The sequence below is a fragment of the Musca vetustissima genome, unplaced genomic scaffold, assembly GCF_032173495.1.
Source record: "Musca vetustissima isolate MV318-11 ecotype Yass unplaced genomic scaffold, APGP_CSIRO_Mvet_v1 utg63189, whole genome shotgun sequence".
Taxonomy (NCBI): domain Eukaryota; kingdom Metazoa; phylum Arthropoda; class Insecta; order Diptera; family Muscidae; genus Musca; species Musca vetustissima.
In genome coordinates this window covers 90643-102648 of record NW_026879638.1, presented here as the reverse complement: position 1 = coordinate 102648, position 12006 = coordinate 90643, and the positions used below count along the sequence as shown (strand labels likewise).

The 12006-nt window shown below is 38.1% G+C and overlaps 1 protein-coding gene across 1 annotated transcript; it reads left to right on the top strand.

The window, feature by feature from the left end:
* The first annotated feature begins 3548 nt into the window (after positions 1-3548).
* On the top strand, positions 3549-10461 carry LOC133324670 (AT-rich interactive domain-containing protein 2). The gene is made up of 3 exons (XM_061533514.1): positions 3549-3838; positions 4102-8683; positions 9244-10461. Exons 1-3 carry the CDS (start codon positions 3549-3551, stop codon positions 10459-10461), a joined length of 6090 nt encoding a protein of 2029 aa, XP_061389498.1.
* Positions 10462-12006: the final 1545 nt, after the last annotated feature.

The following is a 12006-nucleotide window of genomic DNA, read 5'->3' as shown; positions in this document are numbered from 1 at the left end:
ATGGCCAGATAATAATATTGGGATGACCGAAAACTTAATTTGTTGTGTTTTTGAAGTCTGGCCTATAGACTCACATCACAGCACAACCTAAGGCGAAGGAATCTGGGCAAGTAATTAGAAGGGCTGTACTGAATATTTGTAATATTTGTTGACCTCTAGTTGGTCAAGAGGGTGCAAATATTGCTCATGCTCAGAATATAGAGCTACAGGAAGTCAATTTTACGTAGAAGTTGTGCAGGATATCATATGGTCGGCCCCGTCCGACTATACTGCTCCGCTCACTGGTTTTTAATCTATCGTTTATACTTATGCCTAAAATAGCCTCCGTCACTTCAAAGTTTTTCGCCGATTGGCTTTATCCTAGTTCATACGATAGCTATACACTCCCAGAGAAACGTGTCAAAAGTTGGAACCGATTGGATTATTGGTATTTGAGTTATCGTGCCCGCCATTCACGAAACACTGCTTCGAGAAAAATGCGTTAAAAAAGTTTGAGAATTACTCTTGCCGTCACTTGATGCTGACGCAATAAATCGGCTATATCTTCAAGAGTATGTTGTTGTTGTAGCAGCCCTATTGCTTTTACACAATGGGCTGAGGTGACAGACGTTGGCCGAGTAAGACTCGGGTCGTTTCGGATCGTAGACCCCTCTGTCGTGGAAACGTCCCCCATACACTTCAAGAGTATGGGGGACTTTGGTGTACATTTTACATTAAATCTGACAAAACTATATATGGGAGCTATATCTAAATCTGAAGCGATTTTCTCGAAACTTAGCACATATCACTTTGGACCTAATTCAGTACTCTATCATTTTGGACCTAATTCAGTACCCTATGCCAAATTTCGTGCAAATCGAAAGTTATATAGGGACTTTGGTACACCATTTACATAAAATACGACTAAAACGTATACGGGAGCTATATACATCTGAACCGATTTTCTTCAATTTCAATAGGGTTCGTCCTTGGGCCAAATAAGTAAGCTGTGCCAAATTAAATCCAAATCGGATCATAAATGCGACCTGTACTTTGTTTACAATTTAACATCTACAGACGGACGTACATGCATAAATCGACTCAGATAGTGATTGTATGCATATTCTCAAAAGGAACCATGTGTCCATCTCGTTTCCTTTTGCCTGTTACAAACATATGCAAAAGACATAATATCCTGTACTTGTACCACCTTCTTTTTCGCGGTCTTTTTCATTGCATCGGGGGTTTACAATAATCACACAACATCACATGTGTATACAAAGTTTAATAAGTTGTCGTTTAAAACGATTCTATAGCGTAGGAGAAAGTCTTCAAATTACTAAAATCCTAAAATTCTGTTATTTTTGGTTATATATAATAATAATTATATATCATATGTACATACTCTCTTCTTATTGTATATTTAATACATTTCTGTAGCAGCGACAAAAATTCGCCTTGTACATTGTGGAACACATCATATATATTTGCAGAATGTTGCCAGCCATATAAATTGTTTTTAAACTCTCTAGGTTTTTTCTGTCATTATTCCATTGCATTTCAGAGATTAAAAAATGTTGTTCTCTTTTTAATTAACAGAAAATGTTACGATATCGTAACAACAGAGCAAAAGACATCTAATGGTGTTTTTACACGATATGTATTTTACATATGTGCTGTCACTTATTTCATCCATATGTAATTCCTTATGTGTGTCAAAATTAGTAGCGTACACAAAACATTTATTTTTGTGTTCAAATAGACATATGTATTTTACATATGACATAACCTATAAACAAAAAAACACTTTTATTTTTTCTTAAATCAACGTCATTTTTTTATTAAACACCTACAAACGAAATAATAATTTGTAATTGTTGCCTTTTCATCCTTTTCTTTGACTTGCAATTGAAATATTTTCTTCCAACAATGTGTTTCATTCAAACAGCTGATTTCCTTATGTTTCACATACGAAAATAGAGCGCGTCCTATTCGGAAAAAATACATATGTAATTGCATATCGTTTTGACACATTGAAATTTCCGTATGTTTTACATGACGAGTTCGATTTCCATATGCAAAAAAGTGACAGCACATATTTAAAATACATATCGTGTAAAAACACCATAACGGCCAACTTGGAAATTCAATTGTCCTATCTTTATACTTTTATGTCTTTGTATGGTATTATTGTAGGGCAAGGCAGGGCAGCTTGAGTTGAATAACAAAACAATCAACTGTGAAGGTGGTGGCTTCTTCTGCCAAAATATAAAATAAATATACGCAAAAAGTGGTTGTCTTTATTTGATATTTTTTCAACACAACTAAAAACACGAAAAATGAATGAAATGTTATGATTTCTTTCCAAAATCCGGTAGGAAATCCATGAAATATTTGTTTCATCCACAACAAAGTAATTACCTCCAGACGGACGCGTTAAAAACATTTTCATTTCAATTAAATTTAAATATATTTCAATTTATTGTGAACTTATTTGACATAGTATTCAAAACAACACACACACACACATATACAAAATATGGATTTTGATTTGATGGAACAAGCTACCTTGAGAAAAAAATTGTAATCGGTTGGTACCTTTGCCCTACCTTGTAATAATTATACCATGATAGCTCTGTCTGTTTACTCGATATTTGGTAACAATTGTTACCAAATGTTACTAAATGTTGTCTGTTTACCCAAAAATCCAGTAAAAGAGAGTCAAGTGAGAGAGCAAGTTTGACAGTTGAACAACAACAAATTTACTGGAGTTTACTGAAAGAATTTTATGCAGTAAGATTTTGCAAACTCAGCCATTTTTGGATCAGCTGTTTTATGACCAAACACAATGTTCAATGTTCAATTTGAAGTTAAGTTGTATAAAAATTACAGAAAATGGAAAATTCGTAAGTAATGCAAAGTTTCATTAAATTAAAAACTAATTCCTTATATATTTTTAAGCAAGTTCCAGATAGAGTGCAATGTATTGATGCAGGAAGCTTAAATGTTCTCGAAAACATACCAAATCAATTTTTCTTTTATTATTCATTTTATTTTTAATATTAAATGCAATACAAATAATTGTGTTCGTCCTTTGTTTGTTGTTTATTTTGGCGAAAATCAAATGTTTTCTTGAATCCGTTTGCAACACGTAATCAACATCCACGGAACATTTGTCGATATTTCTTTTCTACATTTTAAAATTTCTGCAATTTTGAAGAAACTTCATTCAGTTGAAATATTTATAGATGAAAAATTCAGTCATGTATAAACGTTATTCTTCATTTAATTCCATTTTTGGTTGGTATATCAAGTTAAAGCAAGCCTTGTGTAAACATGTTATCAAACAATCTGGCATGCCGCCAGAATGCTTAAGCATTTTATCGCGTTGCCAACACGTAATCAATGTGTCACAACTATGGTTGGCAACAGAGTCAATCATTTATCGTCGTGACGGCGGGCATATGCCATAAATTTACGCGTTACTGTGTTGTTGGTTTTTTCCGGAAAAATAAAATGAAAAAATTATTAAATTGCAATTAAATACAATAGGAAAAAAGTAACGCATAATGTTGATAACCGAGACGGCAAAGGCAAGCGCTTTGCCACAAAGTGAAAATACAACAAATACCGGTGCTGCTAATATAACAAACAATGCAAATGCTACAACAAATGTATTCTCGTCGTCGACGACATCTGCTCCAAACACTGGAACACCATTAAGGTCACGAAATCGCGGAGACAAACAGTCGGAGGATAAGTCGGAATATGGCTCAGCTACGACAAGTAAAGGAAAAAACCCGCCAAAGCCACCGGACGAATTTTATAGAGATTTGCAGCTATTTCATGAGAAAAGAGGGTAAGCCACAGACATTCAATTGGTGTGTTGATGTGGGCATAGTGTTTGTGTGTGTGTTCGTGTGTTTGTGTATGAGGTCTAACCGGCATAAGGATTTTGTTTATTTGTGAAAAAGGAAAAATTATATTTAAATTGGCGCCCATATATAATTAAAATTAAAAAAAAAACAACATTATTTCATTATTAAATAATTTTATTGTCTTATTTTCATTCAATGTACACCACGTTTAATACCTTTTTACATTTTCCACTTGTATTTATAGAACAATAATAAGGAACATACCAAGAATAACAGGCCGCGAAGTAGATCTTCATCGCCTGTACTGTGAAGTAACCGAACGTGGTGGATTTTTAAAAGTCAATTCCAGGGATCAATGGGATGAAGTTCTACAGGAACTGGGATGGAAAGAGAAGATTGTTAACGGTTCTGCCGGCTTAAAATTCATCTATCGACGATATTTAGAAAAATATGAACGTGTCAATTATTTCGGTGAAGATCCGGAAAAAATCGATGCCATGGAAGCGGCAGAAATGGCTGAATTCATGGGAGGTAGAGGTGGAAGCAAGGGCTCTTCTCGCTATCCTTCCAGTGTATATGGTGGAACTGGCGCCAATCCTGCCAATAATGTTGCCATGACCTATAATTACAAACAACATCATGTCAACATGGATCGCAGACGTCAATTTAAACTTTCCACGGATTTGCACAAATCATCACCATATGAAAAGTTGCTGTTATCGCTGCTGTCGCCTTTGCCCAATGAACAAGATTTCGCAATAAATGCTTGCACATTAATGGCAAACGAAAGCAAACACACATTGAAAGTAAACGAATATCCAAAACTAGTGGATGCTCTTTTAGCCCATACTGGCGTGTATTCCGATTATACTATGCGGAAACTATTTCAACATGTCTACAATGGTGTTCGAAAACATTCATTATATGGTTTTTGGTATGATCTACTGCACGATCAGCCGCAAATATTAGATTTGTACACAGATGAACATACACTAAGAGATTCGGGAATTATCGATGACTTCGATAATGGCAAACAAGATGTAGACGAAGATGGCTTGTGGAACGATTGTAAGGATTTATATTTCTTAAATTTACGACGTGGCTTGGGAACTTATGACTATGTGGGGCAACGTGTACTACAAGTTGTAACCATTTTACGTAATCTCAGCTTTTTCCCTGAAAATTTACAGGTGCTTGTTAAGAACAAGACACTACTGCGGTTTTTGGTCATGAGTTCCAACATTCGGTGGAGCAATGTACACATACAGGCATTAGAAATAACTGGCAACATTGCAATGGAATTGGATCTGGCAGATCCCACAGTGGATGATCTTAGTCGCTGCCTTATGGCCACCATATGCGATGGTATCGATGGCCCGGACAGAGGTGTCATTATAAATTGTCTAGAAATTCTTTATAAACTTTGCCAACGAGAGGCCAACGAAGATTACGTATTGAAATGTTTGAATGCCAAATTTTATAATACAATAACACAGTTCTTATCGCTCAACGATATAATGCTTTTGATATTCACCCTAGAAGCTATATATGCATTAACCTGCTTGGGACCGAAAAGCTGTAATTCCATGATGCAAATACGTGGCATTGTTGATCAATTAATTTCCTTGATTTCCGTTGAGGCACAGTCGTATGGTACAGACGGATGTATACTTATGCGTGTGGTTGAAACTGTTCCGGGTAACATGCTACCAATGGTGGCACAAAATATTGCCAATCTACAAAATGCCGTTGTTATACAAAAGTCAAATAATCCTCATCCGGTTATGCATAAACCCCAAATAATAAGTAACCAACCGCCACCACCTTCAGTAATGATTGGTGATATGAATGCGGATGGTATCCCTCCATTCCATCACTCTGCGGGCATAGCTGTGGCTCCAGTTGAGAAACATCATCATCCGCAAGCACAACAACAACAACCACATCCTCACATTACCCCGGCGCCTACATCACAAATGTCACCACAAAACTTTACCCATGATGATGAACAATATGCCTTAGCATGGTTGGGTGCAACATTTGAACGCACTCCCAGCAATGATAGCCACATTGAACAACAGGAACTGTACCGTATGTATTTATCGCACTGTCAAAAGGCTGGTAAGCATTCGGTTGTCAATCACATGCAGTTCCCTCGGCTGGTTAAACTGATATTCACCAATGCAGTGGGTCCCGCAATGGTACGCAAAACAGACGGCACAGATTTACCTGGGCAATATTATGTTTCGATTAGATTAAGGGCACAACCTTTACCATTGCAACAAAAATCCAATTTCATTGCTAGTGGACCGAATTCACCTGCTGGTAAACAAATGGACAACTCTTCTCCAGCCCGAAAAGTCAAAAAGAAAATAAAAGTGGAAACTACAACTAGTGGTGTTGGTGTGGAAGCCACTACATTGAATACCACATCAACAACAACATCGGTTGGAGTAGAAAATGTCAAACCAGTCACAACATCTGCAGCGACAGTTGGTCCCGGTTCCACAGCATCGACAGATGCGACAGAAACAACCTCAACAAATAGCGATGGCACAAATACACAATCTATTGACATAAAGTGTGAGGAGAAAATGGATATAGAAGAATCGGAAGCAAATACAAAAATGGAAGAGGCCTCAAGTGGGGCGACCCAGTCCCAGGTTGATGGCAGCCCAGCCTTTGTAAAAAGTCCACAAGCAACAACCCCCTCAACACAAACGCAATCTCAATCATCGCAAACGTCACTTATCAAAAGTTTGCTTGCCAACAAAGTCAATCAGAGACAACAAAAACAAAAGGATTCGGTAACTGCCACCACAAGTAATCCTAATACAACAACATCAAATATTATTACCACCACCAATAGTAGTCCATTAACGCAGCCAACTGTCCCAGCTATTACAACTGAACCCATAAAAGTACCCAGTACTGCTATCACAGCATTAGTTAATAATCCTCTAATGCAAAATACACCGGTTAAAGTGGGACAGACAACAATAAAACCGCTTAACCCGCAATTGGCATTGGAGAAAAAACACATATCTGAGTCTACACCACCACCTTTGGCTCCACTGAGTGGTGCTAACGTGGCAAAAGATGCCTCCGGCCGACCAATATTGTTGGCTAATCAAATGCTTGTGGACATCTTGGATAAGAAAATGATCGATCCTCCTCTACCTTCAGCGGGCTTAATACAAAAACGTAAGTTGGAAGAGCAAGGACAACAAAACAAACGTATGGCCGGAGATCCAAGCAGTGGCAATCTATCGGTTTCCAAGGAAGAGACCCCGGTGACACCTTCCAAAAACGCAGCTAATTTATATGCTGAAATGGCGGCATCTATTCTAGAGGACGAAGATCTAGAAGAACTGGCTGCAACACAGACAGCAGCACCGCCACCAAAGGACCCAGCGCCATCCTTGACGCAGCCGTCATTGATTGTACAGCAGACAACTACGACTGGTGCAATGCCGCGTCAATTAGTCTTTCAAACAAGTCAGCAGCCGCAAATAAAAATTAATCAAACACCTGCCACAGTCACCCAACCAACTATGCATCAAATGCCAAATGCAATGGCAACAATTAAGACCGATCAAGGCTTGCAAACTGTACCGGTAATTGTGCATCAGAAACCGATGGTCGATAATAGTCAACCGCAACAAATAATACAACAGGTTATGCAGCCCACAACCAATCAAGCTCCCACACAATATGTACTGGCCACCAATCAACAGGGACAAACATATTTAGTGGCCCAGCAAGCACCACAGCCACCACCCCAGCCACAGCCAACACAAACCGTGCTGGTAACGCAAACACCCCAGCAACAGTCAACCGGAGCCAAAACGATAATAATATTGCAACAGAATACAATAGCGGGACCGCCGGTAGCACAACAGCAGATAATTACCACCACTACCCAGGGACAACAGCAGAAAATGATTATGACCACACCACAGGGTCAACAGGTGCTTGTAACGCAAAGACCTCAAACACCACAACAGATATTTATTAATCCTCAAACGGGAGCGGCCACACACATACAACCTAGGCAGATTATACAGACAGCTACACCGCCCTCTGTGGCGCCAACAATTTCAACTCAAGCACCACAACAAGGCAGCACTCAAATACAGGCCGGCCAAATGTCACCGTCTTTGTTGAATCAATTAAATCAAATCCCAGCTACAATAAAACTTCATCAACCAATACCTCAAACAGCAAGCAATGTTGGCTCCTCAAGCGGCCCGGGCGGTATCTCACGAATTAACACCCTGAACAAGGGTGTATCAATTGTTCAACAGGCATCAACACCACCCACACCTGTTGCTATACCCCAATTACAACAACATCAATCGATTATACAGCAACATATAATATCAGGACCCTCAACGGAGAAACGTCATGTAATCCTGGGAGCTGGCCGAGCAATTGAAATTAAAGAAACGGTAATAACACAAACTCAACCACCACCGCAACAGTGTCAGCTAAATCCTCAAACCATAATAACAACGCAGCATCCACAACAGCAACAACAACAGGTACAGAAACAAATACGTGCTGTCATAGAACAACAGCAACAACATCCTTCTATAATACAACAAAAAATTTCTTCATTTTCTGTTATGCCACAATCGCAACTGCAACAACAACAGCAGCAGCATCAACAACAGCACCATTCACAGCAACAACAACAGCATTTACAATTTAAACAGCAGCAACACCACCAGTCCTCCTCTCATATTAATCCATCAATTTTATCAAATGTTGTGACTGCTTCAGCTGTATTAACATCTAAAGCTCCAGAGTTGTTGGCAGCAAAGGTCTGTGATTTGCCAGCAGCAGCATTTCCAGAGATAAATATAATAAAATATCATTTTCGATTTTCTATCATTTGCTCTTTCTTGGCTTTTTACTTTGCTTTTAATTTATAGAGGAGTCTTTCAATTCAATTTTATTTTTGCTTTCTGATTTTGGGCTTTTTCTTTAAATTTAATGTAGTATATCCCGTACATTTTATGTTCCTGGTTGTTGTTGTAAAAATGTTTATCCTGCTAATAGAGATTCCTTTTATTTGATTACTACGGACCTAGACATGGAAATCATTGTCCCAATTAGAATACCGTTTTAATTTTGGAGAGAGCGAAATTAAACAAAACATAAACACAGTTCTTTGGAGCAAAGTATTTCCTTAGTCTGATTTTGTTGTAAAATAGTCCTCCCCCATAATTTCCAAACAAAATATATTTTTTATTCTTAAGCTTTTTCTTTAGCTTTGTTGGTGTTTACATTATCATTTCAGCATTTTCTTCTGCCTTTAAAAAAAACTTAACTTATAATCACCTTATTTTAATATTAAATTTTTGTTACAATATTTTTACAGCCTACCGAATCTGCTGCTCCACCACCACCATCATTAATTGCAAATCAAGCACCAGCAATTGTTACAAATCAAAATCAATCAATTAAAAAGTCCATATTAGCCTCCACACCACCGCCACCAACACTCATTAAGCCTTCACTACCGACTGTGAAATTACCACCAAACCTAGGCAGTGGGCCACCACCCTTAGCAGCTGTAAATAGCAGTAGTAACAATAGCGCAGCTCCAACTACTGCTATACCATTTACAAATGTTTCAAATCCAACAACATCGCTACTGGAAAAGGATAGCAATAAAAAAGAAGATAGCATGGCAAAAGCGGCAGTGGGCACAACAAGTTTTATAACACCTGCGGCGTCCTCCACTTCTTCCGCTGGTGGTGGTGGTCAAACTCCAAATACTTCTACTACTTCGAATGCTACTAACGCCCCAACAACGGTTTCGTCCACCAGCAGCAATACAAGTATGCCCGCCGTATCAACAACACCTCCTCAAGTACCAGCATCAACACCACAGGCCACAGTTGCACCCCAAACATCCGTTGTACCGCAACTAACAGCGGCCGATGCTCAATGGCTTTTTATTTGCGATTGGCGTAATTGTCCACGTAAAAAATTCAAATCTCTCAGTGATTTACAACACCATGTTTGTACCCAACATGCACCCGATCATTTGGATGCCTCGGCTGAAATATTTTGTCAATGGGGTATTGGTCCCGGTCTATGTGATGGGATACCGCGAAAACGTTTTTCCCTTATGACCCATCTAATTGATCGTCATTTAACCGTGGAAAGTCTTAGGGCAGCAGTTCAGCGTAGAATAGCAACTGGTGCCCATAATATTGCACCCTCAAAGCCTCCTGTTACTATTGTGCGTAATATTGAATTATCACAGCGTACAAATACCTCGTCACCATCTTCCTCGTCTTCTTCGTCGCATGCTGCTGGCGCTGCTGTAACCGGCTCATCGGCCCTACAGGCCATTAAACGTCATACAGCCGATTTTATGAATAGCAAAGAGTTGATGGATGAAAACGAAGGACCCGTTACGAAAAGCATTCGCTTAACTGCTGCCCTTATTCTACGAAATTTGGTAATTTATACCACAACGGCCAAGCGGAGCATTCGCCGTTATGAACCTCATTTGGCAAATATAGCCCTTAGTAATGTTGAATCTAGTGGTACTATATCCCATATATTGTACGAGTTAAATAATTAAAATTAGTGTTAATGGGTTAGCTCTCAGTCTAGCAACATGCGCATGCGTTGTTAGAATTTTATTTCTTGTTTTTTTTTAATATATTATATTCTTATTATTTTTTATGTTAATAATATTCGTTAAGCTTAATATGCATTTCACCAACGACAGGGTGAGAGGGATAAGAAATCCAATAGAATTTATGCTAATTTTATATATTTTTTAACTAATCATTTTACTACTACATGCACTTGTGCGCATACTTATATATTCACACACAGACGTACATATTTTTCTAAAATAAAATTTAATCGGAATTTTGATGTAGAGATTTAAACCAACCAACCCATACAAAACAATACAATACAGATTTCTTCAGATGATACAGTATTTAATAATATTGCTATGTCGATTTTACAACAAAACCGATTTATAAAATCAAAAAAAAAAAATAAAATAAAATAAAAAATGCATTTTTATTTTATCAAAATGTTGCGGTCGTTAAGGAAGTGGGATGGAAGCGCACTAGACAATGTCGCAGTGGAATTCAATATCTAATGTCAGCTAGCTGTGAAGTACTCACTGGCATTACGCTACATTCTTTACTGGCGAGCAGACTTCGTATTGATCAAAAGTAAATGTTTTACGATTAGGTATAGGGAGGTTAGCTGAAAAATGAGAAGATTTGTTGGCTCGTACGGTGATGTGTGTTTTGAGGGCTTTGCTGGCAGATAGGATTCAATTCTGGATTCCGGGAACAATGGCCACCGATGTAGATGTAATAATGGAACGAGTTTGCATAAAAACAAGTCTTACTGTTCAAATTTGCAGAAGGAAGGATTTTATTGAATACATAGTCCTTTATGACATCCATCACTGGCTGAATGATGCACAACTTTTATGGAGTTCACTATAGGAGATCCATTATCATCCATTAGACGAATATATAATGGACGTGGAACAGTCATCGCAGTTTTATTATTGGGATTACACGGCAGATAGTATACCAGCGAGAACTGTCAAGTCAACATGACAGTGCACTAGTATTCTCATGGATTTGATCGACGATCGTCATCTGGACACAATCCGTTATAATTAAATGTTTGAAGTTCAGAATGAGGCTGCATTAATAAGGATCGATAATCGATGCATAGTTTTCACCTTCTGATTGAAATATAATTCTAAGATATTTACAATTTGGAATGAAGGAGGTTAGGCCTCAACTGGCTTATGTGTATGCCTTTCTCATGTTGGACATGTGGTGGTATCATCCACCCCTCTTTTCACCCTAACCTAACGGACTTATCAGTTTTTTAATTGGTATTATGCTGGCACTTTCCAAATATCTGGAAGCATCAATTTTAAAAATTCCCTAATTTTGTTCAGAAACTCAAGTCCAAGGACTTTGTATAGTTTAGCTTTGGATATAATTGCCTATACTTCAAGGAATGTAAATGATAATGAGCTGTAAGTATCGTTTCATATTATTGTATCTCCTGAAATATCTCTGCTCGCTTGATTCTGTTCTGTGAAGATGGATGCACGATGAAGTGGCCGTAGAACTGC